The sequence below is a fragment of the Cucumis sativus genome, chromosome 1 (assembly GCF_000004075.3).
Source record: "Cucumis sativus cultivar 9930 chromosome 1, Cucumber_9930_V3, whole genome shotgun sequence".
Taxonomy (NCBI): Eukaryota; Viridiplantae; Streptophyta; class Magnoliopsida; order Cucurbitales; family Cucurbitaceae; genus Cucumis; species Cucumis sativus.
The window spans coordinates 26,920,672-26,933,500 of record NC_026655.2 but is presented as its reverse complement, the minus strand read 5'-3'; the positions used below and the strand labels follow the sequence as shown (position 1 = coordinate 26,933,500).

The following is a 12,829-nucleotide window of genomic DNA, read 5'->3' as shown; positions in this document are numbered from 1 at the left end:
AAAAGGAGAAGGTCGGTCTCGACCTCATATTGGCACATCATTGGCCAAGGTCGAGGGTGAGACAATTGGTTTGGACTTTTAACTCATACTATCATCTTCCGAAGGCCCAAATAGGCCATAGCTAGTGTGCCTTGATCGTTAGATAAAGGTTAGTCTTGACCTCATCCGTAGTTGAGGTTGAGGCTGAGGCTCAAAGTGTCATTCGTCCTTTCCTTGAGCCTAATTTATCCATTATTTAATTTCTCATTCTTTATCTTTATTAGGGCTCTACATTTGACAAATTGCATGTAGATCTTCTTTGGGTCGAGGCCAACTGACCCAACATCCTTGTTAGGCACGCTAGAGTTTCATCCCTTAAGGCCTACGTTATGTTGGGCCTTTGACCCTCGGATTAACATAAGAGGCTTTGCTTCGACCAACCATTTTACCCTTTGATTGTATCCTAGAATTCATCCATAACAATATATATTCTTTTTCTAAGGTTAGGGGTTTAAATTCTCGTAAATTAATTGTTATATTCAAATATAAGAAGAAGAAAAAAAAACGTATAAAATTATGACGTAGAGGGATGTTGCAATTAATTATTTTACACGTATGTTGGTTGCCCTGTTTTAATCCTTGATTTAACTAGTGGTTTTAAGTTATGAAATTTGAATTTTTTTTTTGCTTATCTACTCGTTTTTTTAAACTGAATTTTGAAATCTCTCTACTTCTTCGTTCTCATTGTGTGAAACTAAACATATATGACCCCAATAGTAATTCATATGTATTAAAATTTCTCTATCGATCATCAAACATTTTATCCTAAAGTGCAACATTAAACTAAACTTTAAATACACTACAAGCCTTGAATAATTTCTATGGATACCATTCCTATTCATGATGTGAATGATGTAATGATGTGTTGTGTAAATGATGAAACACTTTTAAAATATGAGTACAAAGACCATTATTATAAGGTAACAGTTGAAAAATAGCACAAAAAGTATTCATCCTTAACAAATAAAACTCTTTTATATATATATAATTGTAATAGCATGTTCAAGTGTTATTTTGATTAGAAGTCATGGGTGTGGTTTCTAGTAAGGGTTTGACTAGCATGTATTTTTTTGTTGATGTGGATGTGATAATGGGAGATGTTGAAAACATACAATAAAGCAATATATTATTGTAGAGTGCAATAGAAACCGCCATTGATGATCGATATGTAAAGTTTTCGAATAGTGAATCATAGTGGAAGAATATTGCTCCACCCCTACCAAAGCCTGAGTCATTTAACAGTATGTTGACAATCCAAAATAGTATTATAAAATGTGACCAATGTTCCAACTTAATTAAATAAGGAGATGATCATGTATATAAAGCATAAAGCAAAGCTTTGTTGGACATTCGATAATATTACTTCTTTGACGCGCATATGGTTGATGACTCGCTCACTAGAGCTCTCATTGTTCGAACCAAAATTAAACTAAAAAAAGATTGGGTTTTAGGAAGCAAAGGTATTTGTATATATGATACAAATACACTGTGTACATCACTACTTTCCTAATAGATTTTTGCTTCTTGCCCTTATCTTTTGACTTAGAGGTTCTCTTATTTGTTTTCTTGGTTCATCCCTTTCTATGATCACTTTTGCTTATTGTCGGCAATTTTGGAAATCCATCGAATCTTCAAGTTCGTGTTTGTGGTGATCATTATGTCTATATTCGAGGCTTTTATTTGTATATACAATACATCAATCATATACACCTCAAAATAGTGATATGTATATTAATATGAATGCTATCAAGTAGGTTAAAAATATTTTCAAAGCAACAATTATGAGAATAAGAACCAAAGTATTCACTTCAACGTATTGATTTAATAATACTAATGGTTGTTCTTGGCCTTGTGAAAGTGAAGGAATGAGAGATTTAGGCAAAAGTTGAAACAAAGCTTTGAAAAGTTGACTTTAGTCAACTAGGGCAACTTTAAAAAATAAACCGCTTCTTCTTCAAGTGAGCACCGCCGACGCACCCCCACTCTCCGTTCACTGCCACCGTAGCCTCCTCACCGTTCAATCAGTTTGCAGACGTATTCTATCGCCGGTCACCACCTGCAGGTCCACTGCCCCACGCCGTCGAGCTTCACGCGAACCAGCAGCCCAACAACGCTGATTTTCCTTAGGTATCTGTTGGAAGGTATTGAGTTTTCTTTGGTGCATTTTTAAATAATTTTTAAAAAAGGTTTTTTGGGTGGGATAAAAAGGGATTGAATGTTAATGGCCAATGAGTCTTTTGGTTGGCTGATTATCATCCCTTGTGCAACAGGTTTGGCTTGTGATTGATGAAACTTTGTTTCTGGGGTTGAGACTGACAATATGGATGAAATTGGTGCGGTGGAATCTATGGATAAACTTAATAGCCTTCGTATCACCTCTTTAGATGATGATGACGACGATGACATTCATGATGATGAAGAATTGCAAGATGACTATGACACTGATGAGGATGAAGAAATGAATGAATCGGTGGTTTTGGGTTTCGTTACGAACCCCAAAAATTCTTGGTCTCTTCTTCCCCAGCTATTTCCAAGCAAGGCTGGAGGAGTACCGGTGTGTAAGCATAATCCATATCCGTATCATTCGAATTTCTCTTTTATATTGTACATGTTGATCAATTTTTTGTGTGAACTTGAATGTTGTTTGTGGTGATTGGAAGTGTATGTTTTTTTGTTCTTCTTGTAATATCAAATGATACTGAAGTTGGAGAACTATTATTTGTATAGAATTATTAATACTAATACAGCGAATTGCGTATTTGATCGCATGAATAAATGGCACCTTAGGCTTGGTTGGATCCAGTGAATTTGCCTTCTGGAAGGTCTTGCCTTTGTGATATATGTGGAGAGCCTTTGCAGTTTTTAATCCAGGTATTTGTTCGGTCTCAAAATTTTCAAGTGTTTTCTTTTGCTTTCTCCTTACATCTTTTTCTGTCTGAATTCTCCGAACAATTAGATGTTTTGCCCAAGAAGTTAAAACATCCATCCTATGACTTATTAACTCCTTACACTATGGGTTTCACGACTAAACAAATTTTTAAACTTCACAATTCAATTCCTTGAACTAGACACTCGCATAGCAACTAAAGTAGGAAGAAAGCCTTTGTAAACTACTCTCAAGATTTCACAACTCCGTCTTTGGTCCAAATGTCCCCCTTAGTAACTAAAATGGGAAGAGAGATTTTGTCAACTGATAGTTCAATGACTCTTATGTGGGAAAGAACATAATAATATTAATTTATCCAATTGGCAACATGTTGAGAAGTTAGGAAATACCATCTGTATATTTTTTAAGATCGAACTCTATTTTTTATTGATACCGTATAGTTTCTTTTCATTGCTACTATTATTGATATTCCAGATGGACATATAGCTTATGATGGTTTGTTCCTGTTCATTAAATTCTTAGATTTATGCTCCTATCGTGGAGAAGGACTCAACCTTTCATCGAACATTATTTGTGTTTATGTGTCCATCCATGACTTGTCTTCTACGAGATCAACATGAGCAGTGGAAAAGCAAGTCTGAGAAGTCATCTCGTAGGTATTACAAGCTGGCTTTCTGATGAAATCATTTTACTTGATTGTTGTCTTACATTTTAAAACTTTCCTTAGTAACTTTGTAATTGTTTTGGAAGTGTGAAGGTTTTCCGCGGTCAATTACCTCGTAATAATCCCTTTTACTCAAGTGAACCTCCAAAACATGATGGGAGTGACAAACTCTGTCAATCTGGAGGTAGTGTTGATTCATTCTTCCTTCCATCGAAGGCCTCAATTTACTTTAATATATTATTGTTCTTTAAAATGGCACTGATTTATAAAACATGTCTTACATATGTGATGCTGTTTTAGTTGCACGTTGTACTTGGTGCGGTACTTGGAAAGGAGACAAAGTTTGTAGCAAGTGTAGAACAGTACGCTATTGTTCTGAGAAACATCAGGTATAGTTTAATTTATTGTATTTCGAATTCTCACACAGCATAATCAAATTAACTTCTTGATTCCAATCCTCAATATTCTATTCTATATATATCTTCAGGCTACCCATTGGCGTACTGGGCATAAAACTGATTGCCAACGAATGTGCATGTCTTCTCAGTTGTCAAGTTCTAGTTTGACTAATAATCATCATGAAACAGATAATGAGAAAGGTTAGTGAAGAAAAAACCTCTCTGGACATTAATGAGATATTAGGAAGATTCATATTTTTTATTTTATGTTTTGGATTTACTTGCCCAGGATTTCTGGTTTCTTTTGCATTCCATACATGACTTGGATTCATTTGTTCTTTGTGCATAATATTTGAAGGATTATCAATTCTTTAGATAAATGTAAATTTTATAATTGGATGAAATGTGGTGTGTAGCTTAAATTTATATATAGTAGCACTTACCCAAAAATAGTACTTAAATCTAATAGAAGCTCTAGGATCAATTGCTTGACTGAGATGTATGAGAAGTATTGTTTCTTATCTCAAAAGAAAAAAAAAAAGGTATGAGAAGTAGCCTTTAAAATTTAACTGAGATTTATTTGCTTTGCGGACAGTTTCAAGCAAGCATCTTTGGCCTGAATTTGAGATTATGCATGAATACGAAAGTGAGTTCGACATTGAAATATCTCAAGACAATTCTTATGCAAATGCTTTGGTTTGTAAAGATAGGATGGATGACTCGATGAAGTCATTGTTGGCCAAATTTGAGGTATTGATCTTTATGGTATCACTTAGTGTCTTTTTTGTAACTCTATTTTTCACAAGTTGTTTAACTATTTTGAAGAATCGAAGTTCCCTTTGTAATATTGAGTTGGGGGTTTCTTTGTATATGTGGCTTCTATTTTATATTGCTTGTCTGTATTCTTTCATTTACATAAGAAAGTGCCGATTGAATTTCATAAAAAATGTAAATCATTTCCTGGCTAAATTTTATGAAATCTTTGGTATTCAGGGAGATGATGATAGAAAGTCTTGGGCTTCTTTTCAAGCTCGAATATCAAAGGCACCTGAACAAGTGTTAAGGTAATATCAATATTTGATGTTTTCTACTGAAATTTTACAAATTTGGTTGAACTCGTTCATGTCCAGAGATCTCTGGCCAATGGGAACTACAAATCACAAAATTTGATTATTTGCTTGATATTTTCTAAATTATCAACGAAGTAAAAAGTTATCTTGCTCTAGACGCTGTTCAAATGAAGAAGCTAAATACAATTAAAATTTTATAATCACATAAACATTTTAGCCTTAGCAATGCTCCCACACTTGTGATCACAATCAATCACGTGCAGTTACATTTTTACTTGACTAGGTTTTTGTTAGGATACTAACAATAATTTAGACCGAAAGGACTGTATAAATGGCTTAAACAGAGGCGGTACTCTGGTTTACTTTATTTATATATAAAGCCAAATGATCCAGATTCACAAGATGAAAAGAAATAACAAGAAACAACAAGGAAAAATGCAGAAAAGATCATACCAGCCTCTTGGTTTTAAGAGACCCTGGTGGCTGCTGTAGCCCTACCTCCTAAAAGATAAAAATACCCTAGCTACTCCAACCTAATAATCCTATTTATAGACTCACATATTCCTCAGCCCAGTGGGCCCTACCACTCAGAACGTCCTTCCAATCATTTCTCCATAATAATTCCCTGTGCAGTTACTTTTCTACCCTTCCTCCTATAAGTATGGATAATTGGGGGTCTTACAGTTTTTCATCTCAACGTCGTGTCATTAATTTGATTAATAAAAAATGGAAACAGATATTGTAGAGATGTGGGATCTAAACCTTTATGGCCAACTTCAAGCGGTCTGCCTTCCAAAGCAGATATCCCAAAATGCAATTACTGCGGCGGTCCCATGTGTTATGAATTTCAGGTAAGCCCTGCACTCATCTTTTTTCTGGGTTCACTTTTGGATTCTTTAATTTTGAAACTTATAGATACTTTAAATTGGTTGACAACAGATCTTGCCTCAATTGCTTTATTATTTCGGGGTAAAGAATGACGTGGACTCGCTCGATTGGGCCACAATTGTTGTGTATGCATGTGAAGCCTCCTGCGAGTCGAACATAGCTTATAATGAGGAGTTTGCTTGGGTTCAACTCTCTGTCCCATCCGCTGGTCACCAGTAATATTTTTGCCAGTTTTGTTCTTCAGCAATTCTTTTGCCATATGATGAGTATGTTTTTTGTTTACTCTTCCAATATTTCTCAGAATGTTCAATTATAGAAATCAACGATTTTCTGCCTCATCTTCTTTTCTGTATTCTATAAATGTTGCTCTTATCATAATTATTACATCTTTTCTCAACTTTCTTTTAAGAAAAATTGGACATGGTATAGTAGGAGTGCTTGAGGAAAACTGGAAAACCGAAATAAACCACTTTGGTCTATTTTGTAAATAAAGGTTCAATTTCCGACTTGTTTTACCTTTAAAAATTTTAGTTTTTCATTTCAAGGTCTAAACCATAAACATGAAGATAACCAACATAGATTGGCCATGTTGTAAAAAAGAATACATAATCTCAATAACTAAGAAGTTGTTCAATCCATGTGGTCACTTTTTCCGTGAGTTTCCTTAACACCCAAATGTTGTATGGTGAGGTAGGTTATCAAAGGTGCGAAGTCACTCATAAAAATTAAAAAGAAAAAAAACAAATAATAAACCCAAAGTTCAATACACCGAGTCCATTATATGGTTCGGGCTTTCACTATGTTGTCCATTATATGGTTCGGGCTTTCACTATGTTGCAACAATGTGGTTAACAGTTATATTGTTTGGACATATCTCTCTACTTTCACAATGGCAGTGTACAGTTTACAATCCCTTTATGAAACTTTGAGCACCGAGTCTAAGGTCTTGCTTTTTAGTATTTGGATGTTTGCTTCTTTGTTTTGGAACGTTTGTGTTTTGTACTTTGTTTTAAAGTCAAAAAGCTAATGTCTTACTTTTTAGTGTTCTATTTACATCTATTTATTCTTTTTCTAATTGTCATATGTGATATCATGACAACACTTCATAACAATTCAACAACGCATGAAGGTGAAGTCGATTTAGATGAGAGCCTACACTTATATTCTATCATTATTGGACCTACTGTTGAAGGAAAGAACTAAAACAATAATTTATATTGATTAAATCATATCAAATATGATATTTCAGTATTGAGCTTTTGAGTATTCTCAATCTCTACGCTAAAAATTGTCGCATTTTTTCATTGTTTTTGTGCTGAACATATTAACAGTAACTATCAATATGCAATCTAGTCGCATGGCCTATATCGATACTATTGAACGAGTTGGCAAAGTAATCCCATATGTATATATCGTGAATGATCTTTCCATCTTCTTTCCTTTGGTTGTGGATTTGATTATGGCAACATCTTGACAAGTTTGTCTTAAATAATCCTTGGTTAAAATGACATAATCTTCATTTCTTGTTGCAATCCTATCACTTATAGAACACTCTAAAAGTTTCTTTTTTTCTTTAATAGATCTTTTCAATGGGTTAGTTCTTTTTTTTCTTCTTCTTCTTTCCTTTTTCCAACTACAAATGTTCTTCTTTTAACTCTTTTGATTGTTAGTTGTCATATCGATATTTAAAACCATTTCTCAAAACTTATGTGCTAAAAGTTTCATTTTTAAAATCTTGTGAACTAAATAGACACTAACTTCAAACTTTATGGATTGATTTTTTTAATTTTTGTATTATATTTTCTAGTACAATAATTTTGGATGAGAGATCAAATAAATTTTGAAACTTCATGACAGAAAAATGTATCTATCAAACTCTTTTTTTCTTTTTTGGTAAAATAAAATATGGAACAACAACGATATTAAATATAGCAAACAAAGAAAACACTAAGGGGGTGTTTGGTTAGCAATAAAAAAAAAAAGTTGAGTTGAGTTGGTAATGATTATAGAAAAGTTATCGAGAGAGTTGACACGAATAACGATGTGAGAAATGTGAGTTAATGTGAATAATGTGCTAGTAAATCACTTTATTATTGGTGAAGGGTTGATGTTTTTTATCCACCTAATTCAACTCTCTCAACTTACTCAAGTTTTCAAACATCCTGTAAATGTTAATACACGATTCTAAAAATGAGAGAGGGTGCGAAGGGATTAAAAATCAATTAAGCGGTTGACTTTTTCGGTGCTTAAATATTTTAAAAGCTTTAAAAAAGTTATGGTTTTCATATCCAAGTTTGATTTTAACCAAACCAAACTCAAAATGAACTAATTTTGCATTTGGTTGGTTTAAGTGCTGCATCAACTTTTGTTTCTTCCATTTTTTACTTTGACCCCTAACTTTTCAATGCTTTCTAATTGAATATGTGCATATAATTAACGGGCGAGTACATAGCTACGTGTAAGTTTGGTAACTATTTGGTTTTAAGTCTTACAAAACGTTATTTCTACCTATAAATTTCTATGATTTGTTATCTAATTTCAAAATATATGAATAATTAAAAAATAGTTTTTGAAAACTTCTTTTTATTTTCAAAATTTGGCAGCAAATTCAAATGTATTTTTATACATTTAAAAGATGAAAACTAATAAGAAAAAGTAGTAAAAAGACACCATTTAAAATAAAATCAAATTTCATGGACTATATGGTTGAATGAAGAATGTATACTTGAAAAATAATGGAGAACAAATTTGTTTGTTATAAGTTATAATGGCTATGATTAGACCCAACACTATTCTAAATCATTATTTAAGCACATGAAAAATTTCTCATGCATTAAGTTATAGTCAACATGAACATGATTCAATTGACATATACAACATACACTTTTGAATAAGAGATTAAAAGTTTGAATCTTCATGCCTCAAATCTTAATAACGATAAAAAAAAAAAAAAAACATTTTAGGGGCTAGTTTACCTCAATCTTACATATAGATTTTAAAATGTTTGCATTTAGTTTTTAAGTAGTGAGTTCGGTTTTAGTTTAGTCGTTAGGTCGTTTCATGATGCTAAATTTGAGTTTTGTTTCTCTTTTTAGGTTTCAAGATTTACATTAACTCAAATTTGTATTAAATATTCACTTTTAATCATTAGCATCAATGTACGTTAGTTAATTAAAAATTAAAAATAAATTATAAGGTGAAATTTTAATTCGTTTACCGTGATGAAAAACCCTAAAACTTAATTAATTATAATTCATTTAAATCTTTTAAATTTGTATTTAGTAAAAATTCAAGATTAAGAGAGTCAAAAGTCTAAAGAACTAGAACTCGATCGAAACAAAATGTAAATGTCAAAAGTAAAATTGTAATATTCTAAAAATTAGTGAGTAAAGTTAAAGTTACCGAACAAATAGAAATTAAACCGAAAATGAGAAAACAAAAAAGGAAAAGAATATTTCCCTAAAAAATAAAATAAAAGTAAAATTGATTTTTGAGGTTTGATTACATAATTATTAGAAAAGGGAGAGATTAATCTTAATCAAAATGTGATGATTAGATTGAACATATAATGAAGAGACCAATATTTATTTCATCATTAAAGTATCATAAATGTTATCTAACCTCACAACTATTTGTTGCCTTTGTTGTTTAGAAACTCACCTTTTGGGCAAAAGCATTTACAAAGCCTTTAATTTTATTCTTTTATGTATACACTTTTTCCTTCAATTATTTACAATTATTGAGTTTTAAATTTAAAAAATTATTGAGTTTTAAATTAAAAAGAATGTTCATAACAAAACGTAAAGAAGTACACGTAAATAGTAGTCTATCACAGTCTATCGTATATAAATTATGATATTTTGTGTGTATTCACTTTTTACGATGGCAGCCATAATAGTGACAATGTGTATTCTTTTTATTTTATTGATGGCAACCACTTTATGAATGAATGTTTTTTTATCTTTGAAAGTGAAACTTTTAAAAAGTTATTCATGAAATTGAAAAATGTCATATGCATGGAGACAAAATTACATATTTATAGATTATAGAGATAACTTATTGTTGCTTTTTTAGGGATAATTATAGATATAACAAAATATGTCGAAATCTATCGGATAGATTTGTTACCTTTGTAATTTTTTTAAAATAATAACTATGTACTTAATTTTTATTTCTAAAATTACTGTCCATTATAATTACTCTTCTCTATAGAGTAGTCTCTGTTAACCTTAACTTTTAGAAAAATCACATAAAGTGACAAAAACAAATATAAAACAATAGCCCATGGCACCAATCTTTTGTACATTGCAAATATGACAAAATTAATTATATCAAACAGCAATCATAATGTTATCAAACGATAATCATAGAGCTCTCAGACAATCCTCATTTTTTTTTTTTTTTTTTTGCTATTTTTGCAAAATACCCTAACTCTAATCTTGTGAAAATAAATTTTCGTCAAACACAATAACTTATCATTCTCATTTTGTCTAGTTTCCATTTAGTTTAGAGTTGAATTTTCATTTGATTTTTAGGTTTTTAATTACTATATTTGAGTTTGGTTTTTAACAAAAATGTGTATATTAGCGAGTTTTCTCTATTTATTTTAATATTATATTTTTTCGATATTTGTTTTAGTACTGTGCCTCGTTTTTACCACACAACACAAGATTAACGATATAATAGCGAATAAATATTTTATTGAGAAAAAAGAAAGAAAGAAAGAAAGAAAGGAAAAAAGCAATGTGTGTTTTTGGCAGAACATAGAAAATGTGAAGATAATAATAAAGAAGAAAGTTGAAAATGGTAAAAGAAAGAACATAGTAAAGGAATCTTAAAAGGCTACAAAAAGACAAATACATTTGGAAAAGAAAAAAGAAAAAAAAGAGAAGAAAAACTTGAAGGCAAAGTTGAATCCAAAAATTGTAAGGCATTGTTTTTTGTCTGATTAATAGGATGGGTGTGTGTGTCACTTTCTTTGGCCATCTTTGCATTAAAACTATATACCAATTGCATTCAATTCCCCTATTACACTATTCTTTCCCCCAAATAATCTATGCTTTTTCATTTCAATATACAAACTCTAAACTCTAAACTCTAAACTCTAAACCCCATTTTTCATATGTTCTTTATGTGGTTGATGAGTGATGTTTGGATTATTATTGTATCAAATTAAATGTGATGTTTATGTTAATACTAATTAATTACTATGTTTTGTAACACATCAATATCAACAGTGTGTTTTGGACATTAATTGCTACACATCAATTAGGTGGAATTTTAAACACTTATTTACATAAAATTGATGTAACAAAAGATGATTCTTTAAAGAAAGAAGATGTAGTCAATAAGATAGTTTTTAATTATCCAATTTTTCTATATTTTTCAAATAGCTAGTTTTAATATTTTGCTTCAAATAGTAATTATGGATTAATTACTAGATCTCAAATTCTCTAATTTTGTATATAAATTTACTATTATTATTTATTTGTTTTCTTAAATAATTAACCAAATTTTCTATTACCAAACACAATTGCTAATTTTATTTTCTACCAACGTTTTAAAATATGACCCAAAAAAAAAATTAACTATTTACAAAATATACTAAAATTTGTATTAATTTTTTTCTTTATTTACTTTTTTTAGTTCTTCTATTTATTTATTGTTTTTTTAGACACACATTTCAAGCAGTGAAAGCTTCTTTAATCGAGGTCAACCTCGTCATCTTTTTTTATCTCAACTTCATTTATGTATACACACTAATCTATATATATACTAATCATAAAATATATGTATATACTAATCCAAAATAAAATAAAATCGTAAGTTAGATTATCATCTTAATTGTTGGGCTGATTTGTTTAATTTTGGTCCATGTACTTTTAATAATTTATTATACTTAATTTTTCAAAGTAATTTTTTGTGTTCGTTGAATTGGTTAGATAATAACATTAGTAAGAAAACATACTGCGTAAATATCTTTACAAGATTATTAAGAAAAAACTTAGAATTTATCTCACGTTTTACTAAACAAAAAAATAGAATTTAGCCTTTATGGGGGACAAAAACTCATAAATAGTTCATATTTTGAAATGTTAATTTCTTCCATCCATTTTAAAGGTTAACTTTCATTAAATAGAACGAACAGATAAAATATTTACGATTCGTGCCACAAATTGAAAAAGCTCATGAAATTTAACATATTTAAAAGAAATTCTAAATTTGTCCTTCTTTCGATATTTTTTTTTCATCATTTTTTCTCATGTTCTGCAATTTTTTTAAAAATTTTTTTTCCATTTTCCTTTCCTTTTCATATTCTTAATGGATAATTTTTTGTTGGAATATTGGATTGCCAAATGTAAATAACCGTGGACAAAAATAGTCGAATGTAAATGATCGTGTGCCTAAATCTAAACTCGAAAAAAATCTTCAAAAAAATTGTTAAGATTTACTCATCCTAATTTAAACCATCAAATCTAAAACGACCGTCTCTCAAACTTAAATGCAAATGTAAACGAATCTAAAGCACAAAAGATATAAGAAAGTAGTCAAATCTAGATCATTTTCTAAATATATTAGACGTGTTGGATGTTAATTAGTCACAAAGCATCTTTTAAATTTCTCATTATGGGTTCGTGAGTAGTTTTCAAAATTGTTGTATACGGTATGAATATTTTATCGCTTTATTCTATTTTTTAAAAGAACCATTTTTTAAATTCAATCAATAAAATTTAACTAGAAAAAGAGAATCTTATTAATGAATATTATATACATAGATTAATCATATATACACACATATATATATAGTTTGGACTTAAAGAGCATTAATGTTCTTTATTTGAGGCAGTTGGAAAAAATTCCTTAATCCAATAAAACTATTATT

At 30.3% G+C, this 12,829-nt stretch overlaps 1 protein-coding gene across 1 annotated transcript; it reads left to right on the top strand.

Moving 5' to 3' along the window:
* The first annotated feature begins 1,875 nt into the window (after window positions 1-1,875).
* Window positions 1,876-6,360, top strand: LOC101216735 (programmed cell death protein 2). Its single transcript, XM_011661791.2, has 11 exons — window positions 1,876-2,180; window positions 2,310-2,593; window positions 2,827-2,910; window positions 3,449-3,582; window positions 3,677-3,774; window positions 3,891-3,979; window positions 4,078-4,189; window positions 4,584-4,738; window positions 4,982-5,052; window positions 5,795-5,909; window positions 5,998-6,360. The coding sequence occupies exons 2-11, from the start codon at window positions 2,360-2,362 to the stop codon at window positions 6,163-6,165; spliced, it is 1,260 nt and encodes a 419-aa protein (XP_011660093.1). The 5' UTR covers window positions 1,876-2,180; window positions 2,310-2,359; the 3' UTR covers window positions 6,166-6,360.
* Window positions 6,361-12,829: the final 6,469 nt, after the last annotated feature.